This window comes from Herpailurus yagouaroundi, unplaced genomic scaffold (assembly GCF_014898765.1).
Source record: "Herpailurus yagouaroundi ecotype Mexico unplaced genomic scaffold, PumYag 162, whole genome shotgun sequence".
Lineage (NCBI taxonomy): Eukaryota > Metazoa > Chordata > Mammalia > Carnivora > Felidae > Herpailurus > Herpailurus yagouaroundi.
This window is the reverse complement of record NW_024412403.1, coordinates 8,713,694-8,726,845: the sequence shown is the minus strand read 5'-3', so window position 1 is coordinate 8,726,845 and position 13,152 is coordinate 8,713,694. Positions and strand designations below refer to the sequence as shown.

Genomic DNA, 13,152 nt, shown 5'->3' with positions numbered 1-13,152 from the left:
GCGAGATCGTGACCTGGCTGAAGTCGGACGCTTAACCGACTGAGCCACCCAGGCGCCCCATGGACCAGCCTGATTTCATAACCTGAGGTCAAATGAAAGCTTTCAGTGTCTGTCTCAGGGCCACGGTCATTTCACTGGGTTTGCAGTCAAAGAAGAAAGCACAATGCCCTCCAAAATAGTTGTCAGAAGAGAAATTTCCAAATCGTCCTAGATTTACACTAGTAACCTAAGAAAAATACCTCTAATGGCATTGAGTAAGCAATGAAACAGAACTAGTGTTACTATTCAAATAAATTATTTTCACCAATGATTTCAAACCTTATAGACACTGGGGCTATCCTCATCTGGATACAACTTAAAGGCCCCCAGCTATTTTTCTTAGTAGTCTGACAAATAAAAAGTCCATGCCTGGGACAAAGACTTCTAATTGTTCTCCGATATCTAGTCTCCATTCCTCCCTAGCACAAGGACCCTGATTTGCAGTGGATTCACGGATACTGAGTATAAAGACCACATTTATTTCCTCACCTTCTTTGCGGGTAGATACGGTCATGTGCCTAGATCCTAGCCCTAGAGCATAAACAAAAATGTCATGAGCGATTTCTGGAAAGAGTCCATAAAGAGTGAGGCACACCCTCCATACACATCCTCCTGCTTACTGGCTAGAACAAGAACATAAATGCCTGGGCTGCTCTTAGACCACTTGCTGAGGGTGACAGTGCAACTCACTTGCGTCCCTGACACTGTGGGCCACACACTGACCACCCCTGGACTGCCTGTCTTAGTCTACCTCACCTATAGGACAGAGAAATAAACTTCAATCCTGCTTGAAACACTTTAATTTGGAAATATCTGTCTAATCCTAAGTGACCTAAAAATTGGTACCTGAATAGGGTGTGCCCCAGGGTTCGGACTTACACTTGTCCCAAAAAACAAGGCCTAAAACTGCAGTCTAACGTGCAGGACCGAGGCAGGGAGCAGCTGGAGAGAATATGGGTCTCAGGGGCTCATAACTGGAGACCACTATCGTCACGCAGTAGCAAAGCACTCAAAAGAGGGGCGTCTGACTTCAGCTCAGGTCATGATCTCACGATTCATGGGTTCGAACCCCACCTCAGGCTCTGTGTTGACAGTGCGGAGCTTGCTTGGGATTCTCTCTCTGTCCCTCTCTCTCTCTGCCCCTCCCCTGCTTGCGCTCTCGCGCTCTCCCTCTCTCTCTCTCTCAAAATAAATAAACTTAAAAAGAAAAAGCATTCAATAGAGGCCTGGATTTCTATAGCTTGGGAAGAAGACCATGCACCTGTTAGAAGCTGTACCATTACAATAAAGAACTCTGAAAACGTACAATGTCAGTGTTTGTCAGTCCTTCCTGACACCCTCGGCAAAGTTCACCGAAAGAGAAATGATCTCCACTAGAGCTAACTGACCTCAAAGGATGCAAAAGAAAAGAGACCTGATAAGAGGGGCTCTCGGTTGGCAACGAGCAATCTACGACGGAGCCTATGGGGCTGTCTCGCCAGCCCCAGTAGGTGCTAAGACAGGTGCTTCGGCAAAGACAGCCTGGAGCCTTGTGCCAAAGATGTCACGGAGGGCCTGGCCTTTTTTCATCCAAGCCACCGTTTCAATTCAGCCACGGGAGCCACCATCTAACTGGGAGAGAAGGGGATGAGCAGAGTATTGAGGCCTTTGAAAGACCAGAGTTTTTAGACTGAAACACTCTGTCCTGATAAGATCACTGACGGCTAGTCACACGGAACCATCAGAGGCCTACTAAAGTCTTCAGAAACTTCTATCTCCATGGAAACCATAAGGCTGACCTAGAAAAGGCTGTGATTGTTCACCCTCAAAACAATACCCAGACCCCAAACCCTCATAGACAGTGGATGTCATACGCCCAGCCCCTCTGATGCACATCTCAGACGTGGTGCAGTTAAGACCTCCCCAAGAGGCAAAGCCATGACCCCACGCACACCAGGCGAGAGAGACCTTCCTGGAGAACAGAACCAGGGCTGCCAGACACAGCCGGGAAACCTGCCTACCGCCAGCTCAGGGAGTCTTTCCTCTCCCCGCCCAGGGTACTCCATGGTCCCCACTTCACCCACAGCAGCACAGTGCACAGGAGTGCTGGGGACACAGAACAGGCCTGCGTTTGTGGTTTGGGGGGTTTTGTAGTTTAGTTTTTATTTTTATTTATTTATTTTTTTGAGAGAGAGAGACAGAGAGGGTGTGAGCGGGGGAGGGGGCAGAGAGAGAGAGGGAGAGAGAGAATCCCAAGCAGGCTCCGTGCTCAATGCGGGGCTCGAACTCACAAAACTGTGAGATTATGACCTGAGCTGAAATCAAGAGTCGAAAGCCTAATCAACTGAGCCAGGTGCCCTTGAGAACACGTCTGTTTTAACCAGCAGACCGCCAGACCTCAGGGAGCCACGTCCAGCCCTGAGTAAGAAGACTCCATCCCCAGAGATCCTGAATCTGCTCGAGAGGAAATAAACAAGTAGACTGGCAGGGCTATCTTCCTGGAGGAGGGGGCGAGAGTTTTGGAAACGGGGAAAAAGGTGCAACACAGATATTTGGGACTGTGGCAGAAATTGCTGGCTGTTCCCCACTGCGTACTTTCCCCCTCCCTTCTCGGGAAGAGAACGCCCAATTTTTAGCTGCCGTAAGTCGCCGTGGGTGAGGAGGGGCACAGAAAAAGGATTTTAGGAACCTTATAATAAAGAGTATGTAATTTACATTTTACTTCTATTCCAGACTATAAGGAAAGAGCCACAGAGGTAACAGATGTAAAGAGAGAGGCACACACAGAGTTCAAACCCAGGCCACAGTTTTGAAAAGTCTTCTTGCCCTGGACTTATTGATGTGGTCAGTCCACAGGAACAATTCACATACAGTAAATTGTGATATGTAGCTTCCTACATGCTGGTGTGATACTAGAGTTTGACTCTGATGGCCCTAGGCACTAAAAGATGACGTATGAAATTGATGGATATGTGTAACATACGCAGCACCAGTGGCTGGAAGATAAAAGCTTCTAATACATGTTAGTTGTTATTATTATCATTACCACTACCATAGACTGTGCCTCCATGAGGACAGCCCACGTGGGATCAAATAGAGTATTAGCTACAGAAATGGTCTCGGTCTCACTCTCAGAGAGTGATAAGCCATATATTTCACATATCTATCTCATGGTCCCTTTGTGTACAACTGAGTTTCTGGCACCAAGGTGACCACTTCAAAGTCCTTCGCCTAAAAAAGGCTACAGTCCATCCACCCCACCCCCAGGAACTTCTCACCAGGCTTGCTGACTCACGAGGCTGCAGTGAGTAACCTTATCTGTTAGTGTTAGGACGGACCCACACGAGCAGTAGAAGAAGACATCTGTAAGTTACACGGAGCAGCCACTATTTATTTATTCAATATCTGCTCTGTGCCAGGCGGAGGGATTAATCATTAATCATCAAAGCCATTTCATTCTCTGTGCTCTACAGAGACCAGACAAGAAGAGAAACAAAGAAGCTTCCCAAATGCCCTCGGAAAGGCCAAAATATTCTTTTTCCTTGGTAAAAATAAAAACTCTTTATCCTCCAGAAGGTTCTGACTCCACTACTGTTGAGCTCACCTACACATTTTTACAGACCCGAGTTGCTTAAGACAGAATTAAAAAAAAAAAAAAACAAAAAACAAAAGTTCAATATCAAAAAGGAACTTACCAAGATCCAAGGGCACTAAAGCAGGTGTATTTACATGGCATTTTTCTTCTATCCTAAAACACATGCTCACCAGGATATAAAGAAACCCAACCATCCGATTACACAGGAGACACAGTCCATTCACTCGAAAGGGCTCAGAGCCCTCTTAGTAATGCACTGCCCGCTATATAAGCTCAGAGGCCGTCATTCCACTAATTCAAGATCATGCCAACATAAAATATTCTTCGCTGATTGTCCAACAAAAACAGACAAGACGTGCCAATATTTTTCTATTTAAATTTAATCTCTCCGAATCTTATCTTAAGTACTATGTCTGATTTTTTTATTTGGAAAATATAATAATAATAGGTCACCTTTTCAATATTTTCAATATAGCGTTCTCTTGAGTAACAAAGGATTATCACAGAGTTCACACAAGCAAGTAATGATCGTTCCATATACCAACACAGGCTTTTTCCTGCTCATCTGAGAACAGGGGACTGGGAAGGAGGGGAGGCGGGAGAGGGTGGGAACGCAGAAAAATGAAAGTACCTGACAACACAAGAAAAAACAGCAAACAAGAACTGTTCATGACCATGGCTCATATTCCCCTTCCCACTACACCTGCCTCACTCTACCAATTCCACTACACTGGTGCTTTCTCTACATACTATCCCCACATAAAACTGCCAGTTCCATGAGAAGGGCATAGGTGTGAGCAGGACAGTCAAGAAAATACTAAGGTATTGTATCGTTTCAACATACCGTGTCAACATATTACCGAATTCCAGAAATTATTAAGAAAGCCCCAAATATTTCCCTGCATTGAATTGTGCATCTAATTGTGCAGTCCTATGAAAGAAAATGCCTAGAAACTGTAAATCCAGTGGTTCTTTTAGAGTCTTAACATTCCTGAAATTTTAGTCCCATGTTGAGGGAAGATGTCTTTCTTATTCACTCCTTCTATAAGCCTACGTTTTAAACTATCTTGGGGCGCCTGGGTGGCGCAGTCGGTTAAGCGTCCGACTCCAGCCAGGTCACGATCTCGCGGTCCGTGAGTTCGAGCCCCGCGTCACGCTCTGGGCTGATGGCTCGGAGCCTGGAGCCTGTTTCCGATTCTGTGTCTCCCTCTCTCTCTGCCCCTCCCCCGTTCATGCTCTGTCTCTCTCTGTCCCAAAAATAAATAAACGTTGAAAAAAAAAAATTTAAACTATCTCAATAGAAGAGTACTGATTAATACTAATTTAAGAGTTAAAAAAAAAATCCTTTCATCTGTCTGCCATTTTTTAACCTTTAACCAACGTCCGTGAAACACGAGCAAAGGGGAGAAAAAAACAAAGAGAGAGGCAAACCAAGAAACAGACACTTAACTGCAGAGGACGTGTGGGTGGTCGGGTGGGGGCCGGGGAAAATAGGTGATGGGGATTAAGGTTCGAAAGTGTTGAATCACTACACTGTACACCCGAAACCGTATGTTAACTAACTGGAATTTAAATAAAAACTTTTTTTTAAAAAAGTCCACGAGACAGAAAAAATAAGAAGGAAAACTCAGGAAGAATACATCTTGAACATCCGAATGGGACGGCAGAGTGCCGACAAAATGTGCTGGATGGGAACACATCAAAACAGGTCTCCAAAAGTACGAAATCTCCACTGCGTTTCCATCTAACGCAGCATACGTGTCGTTCAGATTTGCTATCCTAGTGCTCCCACAAAACATTTTCAACTAAATGTTTAACACTGGCTATACCAATACGAAAAATCAAATGATGGCCTGAGTAATAATGCCACCTGTTAAAGACATTTTTTCATAAAGTTCTTTCGCCAAGGATCATCTGAAAGGCCTGATACTAAAGGAGGTGGGTCACAATGTACAAAATCCCCTGCTTTAGCTTTAAAATACGAATCTGTGGTCAAGGAAATCATTATTTAATTTTTCTCCCTGTGCTTTACCTCGGACAGGACAAGGGTATTCCCACCTTGCTAATGGGTTGATGAGAACTCTCCTTCGTCATCTTTACCCCTTCTCCCCCAGCACTGGGTAGACAGAACAATCGATATAATGAGACTCCTCTGAGCCGGTGCACGACGTCTGGCCAGAACTCACCCGTCCAGAAGGTTCATCGTGGTGGGCGTCACTTCGGCAAACAGAATTACTTTGCCAAGTCGCTTTGTCTGCAGATTTTGTCGGTAGATCTGTAAGTTAAAATTCTCTGATAAGAAGGACTCCACGTCAGTTACCACGGGTAGAGCAGATGGGGTGATTTCTATGTTGGACGTGTAGGATGAAACAAACTTAAGGGAGAGCTTGCTGGACTTGATTACTCCTTCAGGATCCACATGCTTCCCCAGCCACTGCATAAGAGGATCCCAGATTTCCTGTGTTACAAAGAAAGAGATGAAAAGGTCATAATTTGGCCTTACATTCGGTGAGGGTAGCTTTCCCTTAAAATGCCATTTTGGTAATAGAAGTACTTCCTAAATCACAACCAGAAAGAGCTAAAGTAACATATTCCAAACATCTGTGCTACCACACAATCGATAGTAAGTCCACGAAGTATGTTTACGCTATAAAAATACAGTGGATTCTTGAACAACGTGGGTTATGAACCGCATGGGTCCACTCACATGCGGGCTGTTTTCGATAAACACAATACAGTGCTAGGGCACTTGGCTGGCCCTGTCGGAACAGCATACGACTCAATCTCAGGGTTGTGAATTAGAGCCCCACGTTGGGTGTAAACAAATGTAAACAAATAAAACTTTTAAAAAAATAATGCAGTACGGTGCTATAAATGTATTTTCCCTTTCTTATGATTTCCTTAATAATTTTTCCTTTTCTCTAGCTTGCCCTATTGTAAAGATACTGTATATAATACATATAGCACACAAAACACATGCTAATTGGCTGTTTATGTGATCAGTAAGGCTTCAACAGTAGGCTACGGTAGTTAAGTTTTGGGGGAGCCAAAAGGTATATGCTGTGGATTTTTGACCGCACTGGGGGGCAGGTGGCTCCCCTAATCCCCATGTTGTTTAAGGGTAACCTGTAAACTGTTTAGAAGCCAGGACCCAGAGAAATAAATACAGCTCATTATTAAATTTTCTATCCTACATAATATCCTAAATCCTTCGATGTCTTCTCCAGCTCTAGAATTCATTAGTAATCCTCTAGTCTATACATTCTGCAGAAAATTTACAGCTTTCTACTTTTGCCCCTCAAGGAAATTCATTATCCTAGCTGGGGAAATACCATAAAAAGCCAGGTGAAAGCAGTCACAGAAGACCAGGCATGGAGACAACAGCATTTGCTCTCTGCCTCTGGAGAACCTTCAACTCCTCTCCTGGACAAGCTGACCACCACCAGCCACTGACAGGTCACCAGCAGGGGAGACCTGACTTTCACATGGGAAAATAATGGGAAACTCAACACGTGCTTTCTCTTTGCCAAATGTGGGTCTCGGGGGTGGGGATGGGCGGGGGGGGGGGTGTGAAGTAGAGCCTACCAGAAACCCCGCCTAACCCAGAACAAAGCTCTCCATTCTACCCCTGAAACAAGCAGGGGCCCTAGAGCCTCCCAGGAGGCTGCAACTTCCTCTTGGGCCCTGGAGGACCCACAGGCCTCCCTCCATGGTGGGGTACCAAGGAACTATGGGCCGAGGGAGTCATCACCCCAAGAGGTCAACACCAAATGTATTAAAATCAAATTGTCACAGTAAACACAGATCCAGGCTCTTATGCTACCTTCATGCAAACGCTAGGCCTTTCAAAAGAGGAAAAATACCCCTCTGTTAACACGAGGGTATGTCCCAAAGCTGCACATGGCCACAGAGAAGTAGCTTCAAAGATAAAATATTATTCAACTCAATTCAAACAGACCACTAAAACTCACTTGAGTTTACAGAAAATACATAGGATAGAAGAACAAGTTCAACAACTTTGGAAGGAAGGAATCAGAAGAATCCAGAAGGTGAGACATTTCACAAAACAGTGATCCGCAAGTCAGTGTCACAGGGCACAAAAAGGCAAGAGAGGGGGTGAGAGAAGAGGGGGAGACCCCGTCTGGAGGAAGAGAGACGTAGAAGATACGACCAAATACAGCAGCTGCCTGCAAGCGGGTCCACAGGTGGGGACCAAAGTGGGACCGGGCATGAGCTATCTGAGCATAACCTTGGATCTGACAGCCCAAAGAAGGGCTAGAGGAGTAAGGATGGGAACAGGGGTTGAGACCAAACCTTGTGTGAACCCTTGACCCCAACCTGCTCACCCTGAAGAAGCCCTGAGCAGGAACCCTGGCTGTATCAGACCACACAAAGTCTGGGCAGCCCAGAACATCTCCCAGATGATGGCTTCATCATAGAACTGTATCTACCTCACTACTGACAAACTTGTCTTGGACCTACAGAATGGAAATTTTCCCTGGGGCAGTGACAGTCTCACCAAGGGTAAGAAATGAGCCCGGTGGCCAAGAACTCCAACCCCAGAGAAGAAGTGGATCTGTGTCTCCCCAGCTTGTGAAGAAGCCAGCTTGGGGTCCAGCACACCGCCATCCCACCCCCAGGGTCACGCGAGGGTCCCTTCTGTGTCTGTCCTCCCAATCCTTCTTGGATGAACGAAGCCTGGCCAATCCTCAGGGGAATGATTCTTCTTCTTGTTTTGGCCAGAGGTGTTGGGACTGTGTGACTTCTGAGTGATTTCCTACAGTGTTGGTTCCTCCCTTCAGGATGGGGGGCGATAATCACCATCCCAGGAATTCTGGGTTTTTATTATTTAAAAAAAAAAGAGGGGCGCCTGAGTGGCTCAGTCTGTTAGGTGTCGGGACTCTTGATTTCAGCTCAGGTCATGATCTCCCGGCTCGTGGGATCAAGACCCGCACTGGGCTCTGCACTGGGTGTGGAGACTGTTTGGGATTCTCTGTCTCTCCCTCTGCCGCCCTCCCGCCCATACGTGTGCTCACACATACGCTCTCTCTCTCAAAAAAAGATAACAAGAAGAAGAAGAAGATATGATCAAATACAATGAGTGGCTCTTCACCAGAGTCTGGTTTGAACAATCCGGCTGGAAGAGACATTTTGAGACAATGAGGAAATTTGAATATGGACAGAATGTATCAAATAACAAAGATTCACTGTCAGGTTCAGTAGGCATGTTAATGGTACGTCCTTAATGTTAGAAAAGTGCCTGTGTCACGTCTGTAATTTACCCCCAAATTAGATGAAGCAAAAAAGGCAAAATACTAATAACTGTTAAATTTAGATCATGCATATGTGGGGTACTTGTTACACTATCCTCTCTATTCTCCAGGTTTTAAAACTATCATAATTAAAAGTAAAAAAGAGGGGTGCCTGGGTGGCGCAGTCGGTTAAGCGTCCGACTTCAACCAGGTCACGATCTCGCGGTCCGTGAGTTCGAGCCCCGCGTCGGGCTCTGGGCTGATGGCTCAGAGCCTGGAGCCTGTTTCTGATTCTGTGTCTCCCTCTCTCTCTGCCCCTCCCCCGTTCATGCTCTGTCTCTCTCTGTCCCAAAAAAATAAATAAACGTTAAAAAAAAAAATTTTTTTTTTAAATAAAAGTAAAAAAGAAAGCAAACACACACACACACACACACACACAAATGGTAAAATAAACATTAACTATTATAAAAATAGCACATTCCACTAAAATGTTTTGTCAATCCATTCATCCAACAAATATTATGATCTTACGGGGTGCCTACCACATGGCAGACATTCTCCGAGGTTCTAAGATTCGGCAGTGAACCAAGGGGCCAAAGTTCCCATCCTCATAAGGTTTATTTATATTCTAGAACAGGAACCAGTTAATTTTTCAAATCCATCAGCACAAGACATAGAACATTAGATTGTCCTAAGTGCCAAGGAGAGAAGAGAGAGAAGTAGTTCAGAGGTAAGACATCGTAGGGAGGGCAGACAAACACGGGACGGACTTCAGGAAGGGAGGGAGGAAGGAATTACATTACTAATTGTATACAATGTATATATTATATTACTAATTATATACAACCCATACATCATGTTACTAATTGTATGCAACATATACATACTATTAATTGTATATTATTAACGTATACACTCTTCTCTATTTTTCCTTATTTTTTAGTTTATTTTTGAGAAAGACAGAGCATGAGTGGGGAAAGATCAGAGAGAGAGGGAGACCCAGAATCTGAAGCAGGCTCCAGGCTTTGAGCTGTCAGCACAGAGCCCGACGCAGGGCTTGAACCCACGAACTGAGAGATCATGACCTGAGCTGAGACGCTTAACCAACTGAGCCACCCAGGCACCCCGCTGTCCTTTATTTATATAGAGGATTCCAAGGAGAAGCAAAGGCCCCAAGGGAGCATGAGGGGGTAGGGAAGTGCCTACGGGACGTAGAACAAGCCAGGAGGAGGGCAAGGAGCTCAGAGGGCAAAGGGTAGCAGCACCCACACCATGCAGAGGCTTCAGGGCCGCTATGGGGCCCGAGGCCAACGAGGAGCCCTGGGGGCTTTGAAGAAGGGTGCGTGGTAACCCACTCGGCAGAGTCACAGCAGGAGCAGTCGCTCAGCAACCTGAGGGACACAAACACATGGAAGCAGACACCAGTCAGGAAACCTCTCAAGTTCCTGGGAGGGTGACGACAACCCCTAGACAGGTGTGACAGTGGGCATGTGAGAAGGGACTCTGGGATAGCGGCTATAAGATTGGCAGAGAGATCACATTTAGGATGTCAGCAGAAATGGGGAGTCAAAAATGAGCCCAAGCAACCAATTCAGCCAGCTTTATTTGCAAAACAAGGAAATAAAGGCTTATTTCTGCAAGATTTCCGGCCTGACCACCTGGAAGAACAGAGCTACCACTGGAAATAGCAAGGGCAGGAAAGGGCAGGTTTGGAAGGGCAGAGCCAGCTCCGGGCACGGCACGTTTGAGACAGGCACTGGGAAATGCACTGGGACACGTGAGTCAGGGAGTTAGGGGAGAGGGCCACATCGAGGACATCAATTTGGGAAACTCCAGACTATGGATGATAATTTGAAGGCGGGAGACAGGCTGAAAGCAATGAGGAAGTTACTGTGGATGAAAAGAGTGGTTGCACTGGTCCCGTGGGGCTGCCGTTACAAAGTGTCACAAACCGGGGGGGCTTAGACAGCAGAAATTTATTCTCTCGCAATTCTGGAGGCTGGAAGTCCAAAATCAAGTGTCGGCAGGGCCACACTCCTCCAAAAGCTCCAGGGGAGAATCTGTTCTAGGCTGCTCTCCCAGCTTCTGGTGTTGCTGGCAATCCTTGGCTCCCCTCCATGTGTCCATCTATCTCTCTTATCCTCTTCTTATAAGGACACTAGCCATATTGAATTCGGGCCAGCCCTAGTGACCTCATCTTAACTGGATTACGTCTGCAAAGACCTTATTTCCAAATACAGTCACATTCACAGGTTCTGGAGATTAGGACGTCAATGTACCTTTTGGGGGGGGACAAAATACAACCCACAACAGGTGTCAGTGCTTAGATATCAGGGAGACGAGAAGGCAAAGGAAAAGCAAGTGTCCGTGTGTGTGTGTAGGTAGAGGGGGGTGCCCTGTGAGTTCTGGGGCCCAGTTTCACAGGTGGCAAGAAGGCACGAAGATGACGCTAGGGCGGTAAGAAGAGGGCTGAGCCGTAACCACTGGACTCCTCAAGACAGAGCCCACTGGATGCAGGCAACACCTGATGTTAATAAGGGAAGGAGAGAAGCGCATCTGGGTGGCTCAGTCAGTTGAGCATCCGACTTCGGCTCAGGTCATGATCTCACGGTTCGTGGGTCTGAGTCCCGCATCGGGCTCTTGGCTGTCAGCACAGAGCCCACGTCGGACCCTCTGATCCCCCCTCTCTCCACCTCCGCCACACATGCTCTCTCTCTCTCTCTCTCAAAAATAAATAAACATTAAAAAATAATAATAATAAGGGAAGGAAAGAGACTGCAGACTCCAAGAACAAAACTCTGGCAAGGAGTTTCCTCAAGAGGAAAAGCAGACTGGGGCAGTGGCTGCAGGGAGGAAGGGGGCCCAAACAGGTATGGTTTGGTTAAATGTGAGAAGTAACAGCACGTTTTTTTAATGATGACGAGAATGGTCCTATCCAGAAAGGTAACAGGTGAACAGGTGAGGACTGGATCCTAATGCTCAAGCAGAGAGGTCGGCCTCGGGGGCAGAGCCCTCCCCCACCGGGATGGACAGGGCTCACATCCCCAGTGGAGACACCCAGCCTGCTCCCCCACTGGGTCGCAGCCCTCCCTCACCCCTGCCTGCCACACAGCCATCCAGATCAGCCCTGGGAACTCATCTACACTGCCAGCACTCTGCTCCCAGTCTGCAGGGAGGCAGGTAGGAGTCCTGGGCTGAAAGCTGTTGACATCATCTTTGGATTCCTTCTATTTTTCTCATAAATAACAAGCAAGATCATCAGCTAAGAGGGAAAAGGAGGAAGGAGGCTTGAGAAGGCAGAGGGAGAAAATGAAGGAAGCGGGGAAAATAGAATGAGCAACTGGAAGTGTTCAGGGCCCACTCCAGGTTACTGTTTCTCAATTTAGAGTGAACCGTTGGCACAATTTTGTGCTTTTATCCAGCCACACTCAGCTACAGAGCTATGTGGAATAGGTACCGAGGAGGCTGAGGGGGCATATAAAGTTACTGACCTCCTGCAAATGAGGCCCCTATGGAGACATAAAGATGGAAAACAGGATAATCCTGGCCTATGAGCTCACCAGCCAGGGGGAAGGACAGCAAGAGGAGTACAGAACAGCGGAGGACAGTTCCAGAGGGAAAAGCAATGTGCCCAGGAGCAATGCAAAACAGGAAGTGATTCTGTTCGAACAAGCACCAGAAAAGTTGTGGGAAGAGGGCGAGCTGACGTGAGTTACCAGAAGCGATAGCCCTGACCTTCCACCTCTGCACAAAGAACCAAGATAAATTTTAAACACAGTATTCCCTGTTCACTATTATTTCTTTGATACAAATTCTACTAGAGAAAGAAGACAGAATGAATGAATAAAAAACATACTAAGGTAACCCCCAGTTATGGACTAAACATTTGCGTCCCCCCAGAATTCATGTTGAAATTGAAATCGCCAAGGTGATGACATCAGGTGGTGGCAGCCTTTGGGAGGTGATTAGGTCATGAGGGGGGAGTCCTCCTGAATGGGTTACGGGAGTGGCTCTTATGGTTCAGTCAGTTAAGCATCTGATTTCCACTCAGATCATGATGTCATGGTTTGTGAGTTCAACCCCTGCATCAGGCTCTGCACTAACAGTGCATAGCCTGCCTGGGATTCTCTCTCTCAACCTCTATCTGCCCTTCCCCTATTTGCACGCCTGTACATATACTCTCTCTGTCTCTCAAAACTAAATTAATAAACTTAAAAAACTACATAGGTATATACATATGTATACATATACATATACATATACATATACATATACATATACATATAC

The 13,152-nt window shown here is 46.3% G+C and overlaps 1 protein-coding gene across 5 annotated transcripts in view; it reads right to left on the bottom strand.

Annotated features, from left to right (window-relative positions):
* The window catches only part of HLCS (holocarboxylase synthetase), a 230,972-nt gene that overhangs the window by 152,041 nt on the left and 65,779 nt on the right, over positions 1–13,152 (bottom strand). For all 5 annotated transcript variants that reach the window (XM_040483952.1, XM_040483950.1, XM_040483951.1 and 2 more), the window contains one exon: positions 5,800–6,071. In XM_040483952.1, the coding sequence (XP_040339886.1) occupies positions 5,800–6,071 (272 nt within the window). The remainder of the gene's footprint in view (positions 1–5,799; positions 6,072–13,152) is intronic.